This window comes from Solea solea, chromosome 18 (genome assembly GCF_958295425.1).
Source record: "Solea solea chromosome 18, fSolSol10.1, whole genome shotgun sequence".
Lineage (NCBI taxonomy): Eukaryota > Metazoa > Chordata > Actinopteri > Pleuronectiformes > Soleidae > Solea > Solea solea.
In genome coordinates, this window is record NC_081151.1 from 17181631 (window position 1) to 17202146 (window position 20516).

Consider the following 20516-nt stretch of genomic DNA (forward strand, 5'->3'; position numbering starts at 1 on the left):
CCATCCTGAAAAGATGTGATCCAGACCTTCTTGCATAGCGAAGGATACATTTTAAGAGAAAGTCCCGAGGTTCTTTGCAAAGCTATTCTACCATTATAAACAAACACACCCTTTTTTGGACACAATTCCACTCTCATGTTGAAATCTTTTTGAAGATTCAAAATAGCTACCGACACCATTTCTGAAATGTTATGGCGTCGTAAACTACTCCTCTTCCCACGTGAAATTAAATCATGATCACTCACCATATTCCCAAAAAGACAAAACCTTAGATTTTAGGATTTGTTGATTTATTGGTAATCAATAGAATATGCTTCCAAGAACCTGTACTTCCATGCAATCACACAAACAGATGCGTCCGTCCATGAAAACAAGGCACCACCAAGGCAGGAAGAATGAAACGACAAGAAATTGAATTGCACTTGTTTGGCAAACTTACTGCGTCTTCTGAAGTGTTTTAAAAAAAAGTTCCAGTAGCTTATTTATCTTTCATTTTACACACAAACATGAGAAAATTCCTGACGCACAGTAATGCCGAGGAGCCGAGAGAAGCTCAGAACTTTTTTTTTCTTTTAATAAAAAGGTCTTTTAAATAAAGACGTGTTTCATATCAAAAACTTAAATATCTGTTAAACGTTTTGGTGGATTGTCTCATAAAGCATACGGTCTGTCATTTAAAAAAGAAAAGGAAAAATGCACACACACTCTGTGTCATGTAAAAAGACTGTGGTTTCAGTTTATGAGGGTAACAAAGCGAAGGGAAAATAGTCATGAAGTTGTGTTTCATATGGGGACAAATTAGACAAAGCCGCCTGCCCGTTTTCTCCCACAGGAAAAAATGACGGCGTGGCTGGTGTACACACATAATATGAGCAGACATTGTAAAAATGCTGCGTTTTATTTATTAAAAAAGGCACAATGTTGTTGTGTTTTGTTTTGTTATTTTTTTTCAAACAAAAATACCGAGTTTTTCAGTCTCTGATCTCAGTCTCATAAACAATAAAAAGTCCACACAGCAACTCGGTTCTCAGGGCAGCGGATGAAAATGGCACCACGAGCAGTTTCCCCAGATGTAGCGCATCATTATATGTTTCTCTTTTTCTTCATTGTAGTGTCTTTCAATCACATGGTCATTCATAAATTGAGTGTCACATGGAGGGACGGGGACGAGGGGACAAGTGCCTTAACTTCCTGGCTGATATATTTGGATCAAGCGAAGGCACAGATGTGTTTGGTAAAAGAGGCAATGAAGCGTCAATCATGATTTCAAAGGGGAAACCATGACCGCTCCCAAACTATAGAGACCACAGAGGGGCGTGGCAGTGCGGCGTCCCGGGTGCACACGCACACACGCACGCACGCGCGCATGCACATCACATGTTCCCCATGAAGTTCTTGCCGGGCTGCTGGGCGTACCACTGCTGCCGTTGTTTGCGAGCCTCCACCTCGGACAGCAGCGCCTGTCGGTACGCCTCGTACGATTTGACGATGTGCTCCAGCTCCTTCATGAAGAGCAGCTTCAGCATGCCCTGGTACGTGTCCAGGTCGGCCAGCTGGAACAACTCCCACTTCAGGATGTGGTCATACCTGAAGTGAAAGGGTGGGGGGGGGGGGGGAGACCGACGATGAATTCTCAGAATCTTACAGTTTGGACAGTTACGAGTTTCTAATGCTGTTCACTGCTGTGTCCGCCTCCGCCATTTTTTGAAACGCTTCTTGCAGAATCACATCACGTGAGCTACACAAGACGTGGCATTGGTTCCATTCTTCGGTGGTCGGCATCCAGCTTAATGGCGCTTACTGCCACGGCTTCGGTTGGCTTACTGCCCCACATTAGGGGGATTTGTTGAATAATGCGCGTCCACCTCCACTACGCTAGGAGGCAATAAGTCGTCCTACAATACAACTTATTGAGCTGGGATGGAATACATACACATGGGTCTTTCCCCTTTTCCTCACTGGCTTCTTCTTCAATTTCTGGGTCAAAGCCCAGGGCTGAGAACTGTGGAATATGTGCCGAGTAGTTTGGGTGCCATTGAATGTAAACATGAGACAGTATTTCAACTCCAAACCACATGATCTGGGTGTGTTGGACAAACGTGTTTACATGCCTTCTAAAAGTCTGGTTTTAGTCAAACTAACAATAATTTGATTGTTTTTGTCATTTAAATGTACCGACGGGCTAAGATACATTACCATTTTGTTTCTGGATTGCGGTGACCTCTGGAACTCTGACACTGAAGGATCTCAGACTCTTCCTAATGTCGACTGAACAGCTAAATTGTGTCTATCTTTTTTTCCACGTTTTTGAATTTACTTTTACTGAACAACCAAGAATAGAAAATGGCAGCTTTGACAACACAAACTGCAAAAGAGTGAAGATTTCTGTATATGAGAAATGTATGTCACTCTTTACTGAAGCACGAGTGGCTGCTCTGAGAGCAGCTTTGTTCACATACTCGCCTGTGGAGGATAAAAAACTGATTGTGTATCCACTGGAGTGAAGGTCACAAACTATTGATACCATATATGTGATAAATCAGCGGGAAAGTGTTTCATTCCTTCTACAATCTGCAGAAAATCAAGTATCTTGTATCTTGATGTATCGCACCGACAATTCGTTTGTGTGTAGTGTGCGACAGGTACGGTACTCACTTTAGTGGGGCACGGGCGTAAACCTGAAGCCAGTCTGGGATCTCGGCTGTGTGGTACGGGTTCGCTGGCACCAGCACTGGCTGGTTCCTCTCTGCAGGACGTGGTTGATAGGTCACAGGAGGTGGTAGAGGGGGAGGCTGATCGTAGCGAGGCACACTGGAATACAGAGAAATCTATTTTATCTTCTTCAAACGGACATTTACAACTCATCAGAATAAGCTATTAAACCAAACGTTAAAGCTGCAGTGAGCAACGTTTGTTGTTACTATCCTTCATATGTCAGATGTCAACATACAAATAGAGAATGAAGGAAACAACACTTTAAATGTAGGTCTTAATATATTTGACATAAGTTAACTGAAAATCACAAAGGGCATGTTATGTCTCTCCAACAGGACATTAACATGACAGAAATAACTGAAAAATGTCTCTTACAAGAGACGTTGAACATTATGAATAACTGAAAATCACAAAAGGCATGTAATGTCCCTTAAAGAGACATTTTACATGACTTCTGAAGGGCACGTGTTCTCTTCTTTCTAGGTTTGCTGGCCTCTCTCTCTGTCAGTATCCTCATTAGACGTCATGTTTATTAACGGCAGGCACACACCAAAAACACCATAATCAACATCATCCCCATATTTATTCTATAGGATTAATTCTGTGCCACATGCACTTGCATGAAACTCCGTGTGGCAGCCTGTTGCAGCGGCTTTTGCTAACCTCACTGCGAGACTAATAAAGGACGATCTCATTAGCGTTACATTTCTTGAGCTGTGGCGTTAAAACGGCCGCGTCATTAACCTTAAATTTCGTCCACAAGTTGACTGTAAGGTCTGTAATTACAATTAACGCACTTCACAATTTTACATTCTCAAACCTAATAAAACCTTGATAAAATCAATTTCGCCACTTGCAATTTGGCGTCTCTCCACTTGGGTTTGACGCCGGGATGGAAACGAGCGCAATGATTGGTCAAAGTAGTCTTTTCCCAGCAGGACCCATAGACTGTAGCCTGTGGGTTTCTGCACTGATGTACGTAAACGGATGAACTGATACGCTACAGTAGTAGCGAATCTGCTACGCAAAATGCGTAGAGGTCGGCGGGTCTGCTATTGTGACAAACCTGTAGTTCATGTGGCGCTATAAGGCGTAATCAGCACAAATGAATTTAGCACACATTTCTATGGTTTCTGAAAACATACCTTGGAGCACAGGGGTGGCGATACTGTGCCCTCTTGTTGATGTGATCCACATAGTAGACCCCAAACTCCGCTGACTCCACCTTCTCCCAGCCCGGAGGGAGCCCTTCCCTCTCCAGCGGGTGGCTCCAGTGTGTTGTGTTAGTGTTGTGGTCGATGTAGTACTTCCTGCCACGGATGGTCCAGTCGACGGTCCAGCCTCCCGGAAGTGGGAGGTCCTCGGCCGTTAGACTGGAGAGGTTCCCCAGGGACTTGGCCTGTATTCGACCTATGCCTGAGGAAAACAAACATTTCTTTTTAGCAACGTGGAGGGGAGAGGGAGAGATGTCTGAACAAACAGAGTACAGAGCAGCTGCCAACTAAGAGCGCCTCTGGGGAGTAAAAAACATTTTTAAAAGAATCTGGAAAACAGCATGTGTGGGAAAAGGTCATTTAAAGGAGAGGAATGTACAGCTTTCTAAAGGTCCTTCTGATGTGGCAACTGTACATACAGCAGGATAAGAGAGGAATGCATTGAATCAGTACTTAAAGCATGACTGATGCGGTTTTAAGTAGTGCAGTGACTGTAAACGGGGGCTGCTTAATCCCTTTGACTTAGTGACTCTTAGTGCATCTCTTAGGAGCATCTTATTCTGACCGACATCGTTTAATGAATCGAAGGAAATGGGAGAGTTCTTGTTACTTTTGGACAGGAAGGCAGAGATCACTGCATGGTCAGACTCACACACAGGGGCTTTCACTGGAGGAGAACAAACCGCTGGACTCCCAAACACCCTGTAAGAGCAGACAGCAGAGTGGTCTCACAAAAAAAAAAAAAGGTTCCGAATTTTAACTACTGAAAAATGTCAGTGAGGAATGTTGGATCAACAGCTGTGAAGACGAGTGAGACGAAGTGGGAAGAACCGCGACTCCAGAAACGAATGAGCCGGCCCTGCAGGGCCCCAGAAATGGTTGAAAACACAGGAGAATGAGCGAGGAATGAAGCATTCTCAGCAAAATGGCGGCTACAATCTGATAAATTCTGCATGAGAGTGACAGCAGCAGAGGTGGAGCTCTTTAACCAGCTGCTGAGTGAAGGGACGGAATGTGTGAGAGCTCTGCAGAAAATGTGCTCCTCCTCATCCTCTACCTCCTCTCATCATCATCACCTTTGACCTTTTTTCCAGAAAAATGCCAAAGTGTCAAACTCTCTGCAGACTTAAAGCTGAACACACCACAGGAATTTTACTGGACACAGTTCAGAGGAGATGACTTCATCTACGACTGCAGCTCGTTTTACAATTACTTCTGATGTTTGGATTGTTTATCGTAGTGCATATTTTTGTTTGTGTTGACTGAATAGCACTTTGTAAATAAACCTTGACATAACGGCTGGTGATGTAGAGGCTAGAGAACAGACGCTAGGACGTTAGACATCAACGCTGAGATTAAAGACATGAATTAGAAACATTCTGATGACAAACTCTTGGTGTGAAATTATTAATCACGCAATTAATCACTGCTTTTGTTAGCAGAAATATTCCCATCACTTGTTTCAAGCATCAAATACTTTCTGATTTCAAAGTAAAGCACACATATCAGAACCTGTGCATATGATCATTTGTCTGCATATAGCGCCTTCTAGCCTTGATTACCACTCACTATACTATTTACACTCATTCACATTCATACAATGCATCAGTATGCAATGCTCTATCACAATTCCAGCATCACCATACTCATGCTGCCAGTACTGCAGCCAGGAAAACTTTGGTGTCTTGCCCAGGGATATAACCCACACCTTCCTGTAGGAAGACGACCCACTCTACCACTGATCTACAGCCACTTATATCAGCAAATAAGTTACAAGGAAGTATAGTGATGAAATACCTAACTAGGTTCAACAGCATCACCAGAAAGCACTAAAACAAGTTCATCATGTAAGTGTAAAATTCTCACCAACACAAAATGATGTGTATATATTATGTCTTTTACATTTTATAGGCTATAGAGCTGCTCGCAACAACTTTAACAAATAAAAGGATAATGATAAAAGAACAAGCAGTAAAATCAGTGTTGTTGACATGTAAATGTTTTTTTTTTTTTTAAATAGTTTTTAATAATCATTTAAATTGAAAATAAACATGAACGAAAGAACAGTTTTTCAAATTAAAATGACTACAAGAAAAGGCCAACATATGAAATAACTTTTAAACTGACTCATTTTCTTTAACACCCATACAAAAAACGGTTAAGGAAAAGTAAAGCAATAGTTGGTGACCCCACCCCCCAAAAAAAATCTCTCTGGAACTGTACAGAGAGCAGCACTGACGTGCACAAATGATTCACAGAAATGAACAGGCTGAGGCCCGAGACATATGACTGAGGGCGGTCTGCAAATTACTAGTTTGCCAGCAGAAAGATTCAGCAAACAGAGAGGTGAAAAATGCAGAGCCCCTAATGCTTGTTTAACTACACTTCAAACAAGGCTGCATGATATGTGATAGACAGGCCAGACGTAAAACTAAACCATACACACGACCACTGGCAAGTCAGCCACAAAATAAAAGGTTCTCCATCATTAAGAGGGGACTGGAAAATTCTTATGACCACCGAAACATTCAATCATACGGAAATTAACCACTGACGTCATGCGAGTGTTTACAGTATAAAGTTGAATGACAAAACTACTTTTTAATTCCTCTGAACCCACCCCCACCGAAATATACAATAGCTCTTTTGAGCTTTTGATCACCCTGTACTCAACTGAAAGAGGCCATTTTTGCAATACATCTGTTGGATTTCTTCCAATATCTCTTGAGTTTCTTATCCAAACGTCAAAGTCAGCAACACGCACAGTGATTCTCTTAGTAAGTCACCATTTTACTAAGATATCTTTTAGCGATTTATACCAATATCTTTCATTTCTTATTCCCAAACATCAGTGATTAACAGCCAGACAGATATTGCATTTATAGACAGACTGCAACTGCCACACTGTTTTATACAAAGAAAACATGTAAAATGTTATGTATAATAAGAAAAAAGACAATTTGTGTTTACCTGAGGGGGGTCTGCTTGGAGCTGGGGGAGTGTGCTGTCGGGGAATTCTTTGGAAGTTGTGTTCATTGTGCTCATAGTATCTATAGTCCTCAGGAAAGCGCTCAGGGACCCTCCTGGGCTGGCTCTGCTGCTGCTGCTGCCGTTGTTGGTGCTGCTGGCTGTCATAGTAGGGTTCAGAGGGGTAATAATAGCGGGCAGCGTCTCCATTCTCAGTCATGGGAATCACGTCTGTGAGGAAAGACTGTGACGAGCCACCGTACTCGAGCGGGAGCTCTCCCAGGCTTCGGGGTAGGTAAGGAGGTGCTGACAGGCGGTGGCTCTCTCTGCGAGCCACCTCATGTGGAGGCCTCTGCACTGGGGTACGGAGGAAACTCTTGTTGCGGGACGCCACAGGCTCCCGACTGGGAGGAGGGTAGGCAGAGGGCGCCATCTCCGGCAGAGGGACCTCTGTGCGTCTGGGAATAGTGGGTCCATGGCGGATGAATGAGGGCATAAGATCTGCAAACACAAGGCAAGTGCAACTGTCAGTATATGTACAGGATGTCACAATGAACAAATAGGTAGTTTAAGTTTGGGTTTTTTCATTATTGATTATTTTCTCTATTAATCAGTTAGTTGTTGTCAATAAAATGGTTTAAGGGTACAACATGTCAGTGTTTCCCAAACCTAAATACCCCCGTCTTGTTTTGTCCACAAACACAAACTATAGAAAGAAACTATATGCACATTTAAGGTAAAAACAATCAAACACATAAAAAACAAATACCGTACCAAAGTAATCAATCAGTCACCTATCAAAACACACATCCAGTGATTCAGCAATCGTTAAGTAAATAAACTTAATTACTCTAAAGTAAAAAGACTCATTTGTTTTATTCATCAGCAGATACATATTTGGACTACAAAAGACATGTTAAGTAGATGAAACTTTAAACACAGACTTCAAACAATGTCAATCGCCATGATTTTGATCAATTTTACTAAAATTAAAGTTAAGACTCAAAAATGATCAGTCATACCAATAATTCATCCATTTTTTTTACAATTGTAATATGTCAAAATAATCACAATATAGGGTTTTGACAGATTATCTACAGCTCTAATGATAATTTCGGATTTGACACTTGATTACTGTCTGTTGAAAGTGGTTTAATACTTTCAATTTCGGATTATTTTAACTGCTACTTTCACTTCAGTTATACGTTTGACACTTCTTCAATAACCTGTAATTACTCAACGGGTTTAAAGTTGATTTAAACGTCAGTTACTGTCCACTCAGACAGTTCGGAGCAGATGACAACAGTCATACAATGTCTCCTAATGGACCAATGAAGACAGACAAGCTACATACCAGACTCACGTTGAAGCGCCAGGAAACGGAGACCCCGTTTAAAGTTTAAAAGTAGTAAAAAACATCTTTTCAAAAGGAGCTACTTTAAAAAATATACTGGTTACCGTTATCTTACACACAACTGATGTCAGTGCAGCAATAACATGAATACTTAGCTAGCAAGGGACTCGTTACCATGTTAGCAACTTGTTCGGCTAAAACAAGAATTTAACAGTTGTTAACAGACTCGTGGGCGACAACGAGGAAAATGTTAGAAAACATTCGCGTATGTCTGTTTGTTTTACATGTACAGTGGTTTTTTAATTATTATTTAAAAGCACACATTTAACTTTCGTGAGCTCAGGCTAACATGAGCTAACATGAGCTAGCAGGCTAGCCGACTACTTGTTGCGCTTACTTCTCAGGAGCGGCGACGTTTCCTTCTTCACATACTTCCCGTGGACCTCGGCTGGTTTCGACGCTTCGTTTTTACTTTTCTTTCGCGAGAGCATAACTCAAGTTCTCACCGAGGGGAACATCAACAACACGACGCTGTCACTTCATCGGGGCACACGAAGCCCTCGACGCTGCGGCCGTCCCGTTCCGTCATCGTCATTTTTAAAGCTTTTTGGGTTAGCTAGCGTCGGCGAGTTAGCCCGCTAACTCCAGAGACTGGGAGCGTCTTTCCTGCGGACGGAGGGGCTGACTGTGTCCGCTGTGAGGAGCTGCTGCCGCTGCAGCTGCTGCTACACTCCCACTGACTGCTGCTCCCACTCTCTGGGACTGGTTACTGCTCAGTCCTGCCCATCACATCACCGCCTGCGAGCACAGCAGCGCACAGCTGACTGAACATTATCAATGAGCCGATACGATGCTCGGTGTCGGTATCGGTTCGATACAGGTCAAACTTCTTGGACAAAATATGAAGGTTATAATAGTTTGGATTTTTCATTAGTTTTAAGTTTTATTCAGTTTTTAAAATTAGTTTTAATTTGTTTTTAGAGCAGGTTTTGCTAGTTTTTATTTTTTTTGTAAATGCTTAGTTTTTTGTAGTATGGTGCAAGATGCAAAAAGGTCATAAGTATTGTCATAAAAATCCAGCAAAATATGGCATTTTAAAAATGTATTAGGACAGATGAACAACCATCCCTGAATCAAATATAACAGTCTATAAAAAAAAATGTGCATCATAGTGCTGAGGTTGGATGCAGTTAGTGTGAAAGGTAAAAATAAATAACCCTCATAAGACACATCACATTGTTTATGAGCCAGATGTCTCAGGAGCTTAATCTGAGGAAAAACATGGGCAAAAAACCAAAACAATACTAGACTAGGGTTCATATTAAAGTGTATTCAAGTTGTATTTTGAGGCAGCCTTTTTATTCATAACAATATGTTTTCAATAAACCAAGTATTCATGTGTGTAATACAAGGCAAGTGTAACAAAGGCAAATGCTTCAAAAAGAATTCAAATGTCATACAATGTATGCATTGTATTGATCCTGACCCTGTTTTCAACATTAGTGCTTATTCTGCAGTAAAGACAAGGTCCATCACTTTAAAACAGAAACATTCATAATGGTGCAGTTTTAAACACCAACAGCTTTACATATTGCAACAGATTATAGAGTTCCATTTAAATATAAATAAAATGTATTGACACTTTCACAGACATTTAAAATGGATATAACTACTGTACAGGTAGTGTTGTTACGTGAGAGCAAACACCTCGGTGTTATGTGGCTCTTCTGTGTGCATGATTTTACAGAATGGCCCGTTTCTTCTTTACACAAGGGCTTAAAAAGGAACAGACACACAAACTTAGTGTCTCTGAAAACATGGACAAAAGTACACTTGTACAAAAAGTACACTTAAGTTTTTGTCTCTTTCAAGAGACACATCATGCCATTATGTTCTCTGCTACTGCTTTGAAAAATACGCTTTTATATTATAAATAACTATAAAACTCTTATTAGTTCTTCATTGGTCCAACACAATTTAAGCACAACTGCTTAATATATAATACTGCACAGTGATCAGTAACATTTAAAATATATGGAATAGAATGTAACGGTGGACATTCAAGGAAATATGTCAGGATACATTATAATTCAATGTGGGCAAAGAACTGCAAAGAAACATTGCAGTTTGTACTGTAGGTATTTTAGGTGATGCATTATGAGCATTTATAGTGATAAGGTAGTGAGGGAAGCAGTGACGGGTTCAGGTCCCGCACTATCTTGTTGAGGCTGGAGATCTTCTCCTCCAGCAGGTAGTTCTTCTTCTCGGCGATCTTGTGCCGCTGCTCGGTTATCTCCAGGGCTTTCAGCAGCTGAGCGTTCTCCACATACAGGTCGTTGATCAGCACATCTGCTTTGCCATTCTTGTTGAGCTGGAAATGTCAGAGAAATGTGATTAAATTCATCATCCTGATAGAGGTTGGTTACAAGAAACCAAGGGAGAATTAGTCAGCTAGAGGAAAATTGCTTATTTGTTACAGATCACAGAAAAATCAACTTCTTTTTGTCATGGCTTACTTGTCAATATCGCTCCATATTTAACAAAAAAAATTGTTGGATCTACATTTCAATAATCTGTTAAATTCCCATTTCATTTTATACAACATCACGTTGCTGTGGATAAAATCATGTGATGTATGGTTTGTTTTCTTTTTAAAAAGATAAACCAACTTTAATTATGAGCTATTGAGATGTGCTTCTTTTGAACTGACCTGATCTTTCAGTTGAGCGACCTTCTCTTTGAGCAGCAGCTTCACATTATGCAGCGACAGCTCAATTTCTCTCAGCCGCTCCTCCATGTTCTTCATCTTCCTCTCCCTTTCATCCTGGTGAGGAGACAAAAAAATAAAATAGTATCATCACTTTGCTGCAAATGCAATAACACAATAATGAAATGTGTATTATCTTGCCTTTCCCTTGGCGTCCAGTTAAAAAAATAAAAATTGGGTCAGAAAAGTCAGAAACATAGTCCAGATTGCAGTGAGCTTTATTTTCTCTTGATACGACTTCTACAACATTTCTAAGAAGAGCAGACAAAACACTACAAAAATAAATAAAATATAAATAGGTATAAAATTATGCCATCAATATCAAATACCTCTAGAAAAATAATTTAATGTATAAATAAAAATAAAGGCCAACATGTCTCTATTAAATAAATTAAATTAATCAAATACAGGTGAGTCTATGCATGGTGCAAATAAGAAAAAAAAGAACCAACCACATACAGTACATGATAACAACACATAATGACACACTGTACTAGTTACAGTGTAAACAATGATTTGGCTCATGTGGAATTTCTAATAAATATAATAGAAACATTCAAAGTTTGAAGACTTTTTGTACCCAGAAACTTGTGATTTACTTTGGTTGTGTAGCAGCAACACAAACGACAATAACACAGACCCAGAAGAAGGAAAGAACATCAACACGTAGCTCGAAGAAACATTCAACTCTGTGTAGTGTCCAAAAAGAAACATGAAACAGTGAAAACCTGGTACCTTCATTAAAAAAAAACCTTGATGCTGACACAGCTGACAGTTACATCACCTGATAAAAAACAGGTAGACATTTGTTTGATTGTTAGAAAAGGCTCAGAGGTCAGGCACTAACCTCGCCTCCACATCAATCAACACTTAACAATCAGGAGGCAAAATGTGAAATGAGACTCCGCCTCGGAGAATTGACCCTGTCTCAATACACAAGTGCAAAATGGAACATTCCCAGGAAACAAAACCCACCCTGCATTTAAAAACTCCCTCAAAAATATTAATAATGCCACATTGTGGTTTGTTTATGTCAATGTTAAATTTAGTTTTAATGGTAATGTCATCATTTTAAATCGAGGTCCCATGGGGAAAACACCAGGAGACATTTCTGTGTTTTCCTGCCACCTGGCAGCAAACGAGTTAAATTACACCTCCATGCCCTTTAAATCAGGCACCACATACGTTCACAGTCTCCTATAAAGAAGCAGAAAGTTCAGCTTTATGTGCTCTAATTAGATCATTTTTTGCTCCAAGCAAAGCAGAGGAAGAGCAGAACATGAGGAGAGCAGCCGTGGGAGGTAAGAGAGGATAGAAGTGGAGAAAGACGCTGGCGCTACAATCCACCGATCCGCCGGTAGCTGTCCGCATGAGCCGCCCGCTGCTCCGGCATCGCCCCCTGGAGAGAAAAGGTAGGTACACTTCACCACAGCTCTAGCCACTCTAATCGCTACTCCTAAAACATCTGCAAAGGGCTGCTCAGTCAACAAGCTCTAATACAGTGTGGGTGGTACATATCGATGGCGTATGTTCAGTAAAAATGAGACGTCTGATGAGAATTTAAAAAAAAAGAGGAACAATTAAGAAGCAATTATGAAAATATGCATGTGAGCATGACTTTAAAACTGGGTGTACCCCGCCTATCGCCCTATGTCAGCTGAGATTGGCAACGCGCCCCCCGCGACCCTCCTGTGGAGGATAAAACGGTAGAAAATGGACGGATGGATGGGTCTCAGAACAAATCTAAAAAAAGTTTGTCTGTATTGCTTCATTATTCAATTATTATAAGTATTTTTTATTGGATTATTCTTTTAATTAGTACTAAAATCTCCAACTGCAAAATATGCTGATAAAAAGCGCCAACACTTAACATGGAATTACATATTAAACTATATATTTTATACTTAAATATTAGGGCTGAGAGATTTGGGGAAAATATCTAATTGTGACTTCATTATTAAAAATATAAAGCACAAGTTAATAAGTATTTAGTATGTAGGTATAAAACATTACAACACATGAGAAAAACAATAACCATTGACAGTTTAAGTATAAACCAGTTGTCCGATATGCTACATAACCTAAATCACAGCCTTTGCAATTTGCTAACTGTGTTTTTGAAACTTTAATTTGAAAACAATAAATTGTACTGCTCTGTAACACAGTATATATAAATATATAAATATATATAAATATATATATATATATATATATATATATATATATAAAAGCACTTTGTATGCAGGTTATATATATATATATATATATATATATATATAACCTGCATACAAAGTGCTTTTTCCTTCCACTATATTCATGTAAACTTGGTGATAACTAGGCGTGACACTGCTGATACGAATAACACCAGATGTTGTAATAATACACACAAACCCACTGGTGTGGAATGACTATGTTTGCAGATGAATCTGTCGTGAAGCGACCGTGGTTTGTGCAGCGTGACTCTGCAAAAAGTGAGTCATGGAAAACAGGCACACCCAGGTGATGATGATGATGATCACACCACTCAACATTAAACACAAGCCAGACAGACACACAGGTACGACAGACTGAAAAACACCAAACCCACAAAGTAAACAACACACGATATAAGATGAAGACAAACGGGTGCTGAAGTGGATCTGTGTCATTCACCGAAACAAAGAGCACAGCTCCCACCCACCCCCCAAAAAATACAACCAAAAAAACAAAAACAGGGAATGGAAAATAAAAATAAATGAGAACAATGACACTCAGTTCAGGTATCCCCCAAAACATGAGATGTGCTTCATGTTTCCATTTTATAGGCATGTGTGAATATAAAGACAACAAAACAATAACCAACTTGTGAGAAAATAAAAAAAATGACAGTGATAGAAACATGGCAGGAGAAGAAATATTCATTCATATTCCTCAGGCCTGATACAAAGGAGAGTTCAGATTGTACTGTACCTGCATGTTGTCAGGATCTTCACCGCGATGTTGTCCTCTGGGAATCCTGTGAGGGGACGGAGGCAGAAGTCCAACCAGATGAGCCTGAAAACTCTGGACAAGTGAGGGAGTAAAATCATGAGGAACAAATTCTAACAAACAACAGTTTGATTATTTATTCCCTTTGAGAATAAACTTCTACTATTTTGTTTTTGCATTTGTGGCAGGAAGCATATATTCTAGTTAACATGTCATCCGATTTCATAAACATTTGAGTGGTATGGTAAAGTACTCTATTATTAGTATTTTGACTGTCAAAATACTAAATAATTATTATAATAATACTAAAGATAATCATGGATAGACAATTCATGTAAATTTGGACCGATTCTCCAATTCTACAGTGGCTTAAGTGCTCTTTAGTATCATTCTTACCTTGCCCCCCACTCCTGCTCAGTATTAGAGTTCTTCCGATTCCGATACCAGTATCGGAAAAGCCTCCGATAATGCCGAAAATGCTGGTATCGGTATCAGCGAGTACTGGAGTCCAGGCACCAATCCAATACCACAATACTACACTATTTAAAGATTTAAATGCCTTTTTATTTGAGTACATAATGGCTGCACTTTAATTTGTTTTTTATAATTATTCCTATATGTATTTAAATTGCTGTTGCACTACTGTTTTTTATACTGTTCTATTTAAAAATAAATATAAAAATAAATGGCTTCCATTTGCTGTATTCAGTCATGTTTTACAAAGGGTTTAACCTGAGCAAGGCCTTACCACAATGATAATCATATCACAGTATCACACGCAGGCATAGTGTGAATTCTTTTTTTAACACACTGGTATCGGTATCTGTACTCGGTATCGGCCGATACCAACAGCATGAGTATCGGAATCGGTATCGGGAGGGAAAAAATGGTATCGGAACATCTCTACTCTGTATCTTGTGTCTAAAATTGTGATTGCAGCCTCGTATTCTCAATTTGTTGGAACAGAAACCTGGGATATGCTCACTTAATTTTCTGTTTGTTAAATTCCTCTTCTTTCTTTCTTAAATGTATCTCAATTATGCACGTTGCTGTACACCCTGCTGTTTGTCCAGAACAATGTTTTTGCCGAGTGTTTTATTGTTGAGAAAATAGAAATAGAAAAAAATGTTGTGAACGGCACCGAAATATCCTATCTGTACTGTCACACTTTTGGCAGAAAACAGAATAGTCACCACTGGGTGACAATTATGACAGAGGGTTCATAATGTGATAGTAATTCTTAGTCAATTATGTAAAATAAGAGGAGAAACGGTATTGTGATGTACCTCCAGTAGCTGTGAAGACAGATGAGCCATTTGGTCCTTAAGCGCCTCATTTTCCTGCTGAAGACTCTCCAGTGAAGTTGTGTGTCCCTGTCCCGCTTCACAGCTCTAAAACCAACATGCGTACAGTATTAAAAATTCAAGAGGATACCAACTAATCACCGCGTTTGGAAGAAAACAACACGCAGAAGGTTAACCGTGTAGTTTCACAAACATGTTTCACCTTGTTCTGTTCCTTTTGTGCCTCCAGCTCGTGCTTCAAAGAGGCGTTCTCCACCTCCAAAGCCTTCACCAGTGACAAGTGATTTGGTTGTTTCTGTTGCTTCAAGGACAAGACGGTTGCATCAAGGTGACGAACCTGGAGCAGACAGAGGGTTTTACAGTTTAGTGACTGGGCGATATCCTGCCTACATGTTTTTTTGAAGTGAATTTAAATGTGCTGTAAGTGTCAGCTCACCTTCTCTCTTGACTGTACTAGGTCTCCTTTAATAGTGCGCACTTCTGCCTGAAACCTCTCGTTCTCCTGCCTCAGGAGCAGCTGCTCTTGCTCCATCAGACGAGACAGCTCATCCTTGAGCCTTTTTTTGCTCTGATTCTGCAAACCACTCGAGTGCAAGGCCATTTCTAAAATGTGGTGCTGTGATAAACAAAGGCAGAGGGTCAAATGTGATTCAAATATTTGGAACTAGAAAAGGTCCAATTGTGCTTTATCACTATGGTGTTACACTAGTTTACTATTTTATTTTGGGACATACAAGTCCCCTAAGTTTAAATATTTCTACTATCAGTTATATGTAAGGTAGTGTATATAATTAATGTACCAGAGTGCATTTATACCATCCCTCCATTTTGTTACATTATAAAAACATTTGTGGGGTTGGTACACCTCTAAATGCATGAAGCCAGAGACCAGACCATGAATATCTTACTTTATCATTGGCATTCTGCAACCGTTTGTGTACAACTGCAACTTCATGTTTCAGGGAATCCCTCTCCTTCTGCAAAACACGAACGTCAGCCTTGAGGCGAGCACTTTGATGGTTCACAGCCAGAGATGTTTCATCCACTGCCTTGACCTAGAGTGGGGGGGAAAAAAGGAGTACATTTAGCTCTAAAAAAAACCCTCATAATAAAAGATGATAAATGCAAAATCCAAGTTATCCAAGATCCAAATTATTCTGTGGTTACAGTGGGGTCTTACCCGCTCTTGGGCTTTGGCGAGCTGGCTGCGGAGGCTCTGAGTCTCCTTGTCCACACTCTTCCGTTCCTCCAGCAGATGGCTGAGCTGGTTCTCTATGGAGTCGAACTTGGTCACCTAAAAGCAAAGAAGAGCACAAAACTGGAATGAAACACTATTATAACCTTTACTGCTGAAGCTGGGTCAAACTCTCAGCTCATCACAGGTGAGTCAAGGCTGGAAAAAAAACTTTTAAGCAAGCACCGTGAGTACTTCTTTGCCTCAGTGCCATACACTGACGCGCTCAACCTTACCTTCTCTCTTAAGCTAGACAGTTGCTGTGACAGCTGGCTATTCCTCTCCTCCAGCTTTGCAGTGTCCTCCAGAGCTTTGGTCAGCTCTGCCTCCAGAGAAGTCACACACGCTGCCAGCTAACACAAAACAGCCACCAATTACCTACCAACTACGACAACCACCACTCAACCATGAAAACCAGTCTGTGATAAAACACCGCTTACCTTGTTTTTATCTTCAGCGGGGAACACCTCCCTATTCTCTTTCTCCTCTTTGAGCTCTGCCAGCTGCTGATGTAGATCCTCCATCTCAGCAATGTCGTGGCTACTTTTCTCCGACAGCTTCCCATTCTCATCCTTCAGCTGTTGCCTCTGCAAATGCAGCTCTTCAATCTGAAGAGGAAGAGATAAGGTGACAGCTCATAACCTGATGACCTAAAGACGTACAGTACATCCAACAGTTTTAGGAAATGTAAATGTAAAGCACCTGTTTCTGAAAAGTCTCTGCTACCCTCCGAGCTGTGGTCCTTTCATGTTTTAAGTGCTCCAATGTTTGTCTGAAATTGAACAAGGGAAGAAAATGTTAGTATACACGACACAATGCAAATAACTGGAAACATCATTGGATGTTGCTTACATCAACTCTTCCTTGGCCTCTTTTAAGTCCTCCTCCTTCAAAGCTGTCATCTTTTGCCCGAGAAGGAGATTTTCTTCAGCAAGACGACAGACCTCAGATCTACCAAAAAAAGCCAAAAAATCAGAAAACCTGATTTAGAATCCACAGAATGTGTTTTTTGACCATATTAGAATTGTTTCTACTTTGTTTTACTACATTGGACACTGCTTTATCTACCATTTACAACACTTTTTTGCCCTTCTACTGGTAAAGTGTTCAAGATCTGCTCAATTGCGCAAAGATTTACGAACATAAGGACACTAATTACCAGTAGGAAAAACAACACTGCTATAGTTGGGAGAGGTGGAAAGAGCGACCCACAAAGCATAAAAGGGAACGAACAACAACAAGCCATGGGGAGGTACAGGAGGATGGGATCCTAGTTCCTTTTTCTCCACATTACCTATGGGCCTGCGTTGTTTCATTTAAGGTCTGCGACTTGTCCTGAAGCTCTGAGAGGGCTCTGCAAATTTTGGTGTTCTGCTTCTCAAAATGTTCATAGTCCTCAAGGTCAGTCACTGCATCAACTTCAGCCTCCAGATCCAGCAAATCCTCTCCTGTAGGGCTTTCCAAATGTCCAACATCTGGATCCAGTCCAGAGAGAATCTCAACCTGCGTCTCCAGTTCCCTGAACAGCTCAGTGTTTCCTTCCCTCATCTTGCTGATCCCATCAAGTGAGAACTGCTCATCTTGGGAATCATGGAAAATATTCATCTGTGTTTCAAGGCTCCACACTGTTTTTTCAAGTTCACCATTTTGTTCCATCAGCTTGATATTTTCACACATGCAATTTTCATATCGAATCTGAACATCCGTCATTTTTATGGCTTTAATCTCCAGCTTTTTGATGTGCTCCATTAACAGCACCATTTTTACTTTGAGGCCGTAGTTCTCCTCCAGAATCTGGTGACCAGTTTTCATCTTTTCACTGTTATGAGCCAGAAGATTCTCTAGTAGTTCCGTCTTCTGCTGAAGCAGAGATATCTTCTCATGGAGGAGGAAGTTCTCATCCGTGGCAGTGTTGTGCAAACCCATTAGTTTAAGGAGAGAGCAAGTCTGGTTCCCAGAATCACCATCATCATGTTCAAGGTAACCATGTGTACAGTCAGCAGGCTCAACCTTAATTTTAGAAGTGAAATGTTGATGGCCTGACTCTGAAACAAATCCAGCTTCCTCGTTATTCTGGTGAGAGTTATTCGCAAAACAACTAACCGCAGCATGCTTCAGAGGCAGTTCATCAAGGTCAGATATCTCCCCCAGCATCGATGGATTAACCACAGTCTTAACACATGGTTCATCTTCATGAGAACAGCTTCCAAAATCAAAAGTTGTTAAAGGTTGAGGTTTACACTCGTCCTCACATGATTCAAGAGCTGCTGCATCTTGATCTGCTTCCACACCTTCAAACACCTGAAGCAACGAGGTCACTTCACACTGCAAGGAAACAGACTCCTCATTGTTTTCAAAACTCAAAAGATTTGGTTTAGTGTCGTCTTCATGACAAATTCCAATTTCTGGGGAATAACAGTCTATGTAAGAGTTTGAATTTGTTATTTCAAAATTAGACACAAAACCAACTTGATTTTCATTATTCTCAGGCAAAACCATTTGATTATCCTGTTCTGTGAACTCAAATGTATTCATCTTAATTTGTGGCATGTGGTCTTCATCATTGTTTTTAGCCAGGCTTTCATTATCATAATCAACATCCATAATATGTTCAGCGCCTTCCTCCATTGAATGAGGGCTATCTGATATGGTTCCTACTTCTGTGTCTTGTTCAACAACAGAGGGTGACAAACAAACTAGTTCCTGATTAGAGAAATTGATACAATCACTGATAGCAACATTGGGTGCCAAACATCTTTTCTGATCATTGTTCAATTCCTGTTCTTCTTTTTTCTCAGTCTTCTCTATAGAGGTCAAAACTTCATCAAGTTCCTTCTCCGACTGTTTAACCCTTCTTTTTAGCATATCTCCTTCATCATTCTCAAGATTATCTTTCAACTTCCCCTCAAGAACAGACACACATTCCTGTAGCTCCTTCCTGTCAAGTTCAAAGTCCACTGCTGCCTGTCTGAGCAACATCTCCAGCTCTTCAACCTTCATTTTTAAATCATCTTGCTCCGTTAACAGTTCAATTCTCTCCAATACGTGTTGCTCAGAAATTGCATGCATCTCGTTGTACTTTGCCTCAAGTTCTGACTGGGTACTCAGATGTTTTGCCCTCTCCTGTATAAAGTCCTCCGTAGTTTGATTAAACAGGACTTCAGCCTGAAGTGCTTTGTGCTCAGATTGAACGAGGAGCTCATCTTTGGTGTCCAAACTTTCCTGAAGATGGTTACGGAGGTCATTCAGCTGCCTACTAAGTTCCATCTCTTTTGTCTGGTTCAGACTAATAAAGTTGTCCAGTTCATTCTGCAGTTCTTTGTTTTTGACAATGATTGTGTGCAGTTCTTCCTTGTGAAAACTTTTAAGCTCACATAGTTCTTGTATCCACTTCTGATTGAGACTTGCCCTCTCCTGCTTCACGGCCTCGTCCATCCTTTGTCTTTGTGCATCTGCCTTCTCATGTTCTCGCATCTGTGCTTCCCAACGGAGCTTCTGCTCGCCGTGGCTTTCAGAAAGCACCTTCAGCTGACTTTGGTAGTGCTGTTCAAGTTTCAAAACACTGGCATGAAAACGTTCTTCAACAGATTCTTGATCACCCAAGAAGCGCTTTTCCACCTCTTTGATTCTTTGGGTGAAGCTGACCTCCATTTCCCTCCTGTACATGGTTATTCAATGAATGTTAACAGTTTTGAACGTTTATGGGTACAGAAGACAAACACCATCTTCCTTTTTGAGCCAAACTTAAATGTGATATTCTAAAACTTTAGGAAGTCCACAGCTGAGATGATACCACTTTTAATCTTGTGTAGAATAAGTAGAGCCAGAAGATTTTGGGTTAGCTTGGTATAAATACTGGCACCAGGAAAGAAACTGCTAGCTAGGCTTTCTTGAACACAATATATTAAACCTTAGGCTTACACTTAAATGTTTGGAGGGAGTGAGGTGAAAGTAGAACATATTCCCTTTTAAAACTACAATTTTGTTTTCCTTG

The 20516-nt window shown here is 40.5% G+C and overlaps 2 protein-coding genes across 7 annotated transcripts in view; both read right to left on the bottom strand.

Annotated features, from left to right (window-relative positions):
• Window positions 1–268: 268 nt before the first annotated feature.
• On the bottom strand, window positions 269–9039 carry sav1 (salvador family WW domain containing protein 1). Its single transcript, XM_058614845.1, has 5 exons — window positions 8648–9039; window positions 6900–7397; window positions 3861–4131; window positions 2656–2811; window positions 269–1587 (listed from the first exon to the last, which is right to left on the bottom strand). Exons 1-5 carry the CDS (start codon window positions 8739–8741, stop codon window positions 1374–1376), a joined length of 1233 nt encoding a protein of 410 aa, XP_058470828.1. The 5' UTR covers window positions 8742–9039; the 3' UTR covers window positions 269–1373.
• A 548-nt stretch (window positions 9040–9587) lies between these two features.
• nin (ninein (GSK3B interacting protein)) overlaps window positions 9588–20516 on the bottom strand; it is a 28419-nt gene continuing 17490 nt past the window's right edge. For 3 of the 6 annotated variants that reach the window (XM_058614522.1, XM_058614523.1, XM_058614527.1), the window contains exons 17-28: window positions 17375–17473; window positions 17225–17294; window positions 16963–17130; window positions 16759–16875; window positions 16469–16582; window positions 16197–16343; window positions 15725–15904; window positions 15491–15625; window positions 15271–15375; window positions 13967–14059; window positions 10961–11074; window positions 9588–10621 (exon numbers count right to left, since the gene is read on the bottom strand). In XM_058614522.1, coding sequence (XP_058470505.1) covers window positions 10406–10621; window positions 10961–11074; window positions 13967–14059; window positions 15271–15375; window positions 15491–15625; window positions 15725–15904; window positions 16197–16343; window positions 16469–16582; window positions 16759–16875; window positions 16963–17130; window positions 17225–17294; window positions 17375–17473 — 1558 coding nt within the window. In that variant the 3' untranslated portion in view covers window positions 9588–10405. Of the gene's footprint in view, window positions 10622–10960; window positions 11075–11217; window positions 12417–13966; window positions 14060–15270; window positions 15376–15490; window positions 15626–15724; window positions 15905–16196; window positions 16344–16468; window positions 16583–16758; window positions 16876–16962; window positions 17131–17224; window positions 17295–17374; window positions 17474–17816; window positions 20181–20516 lie in introns of those variants that run through there. The other 3 variants (XM_058614528.1, XM_058614524.1, XM_058614526.1) reach the window with 3 other exon arrangements.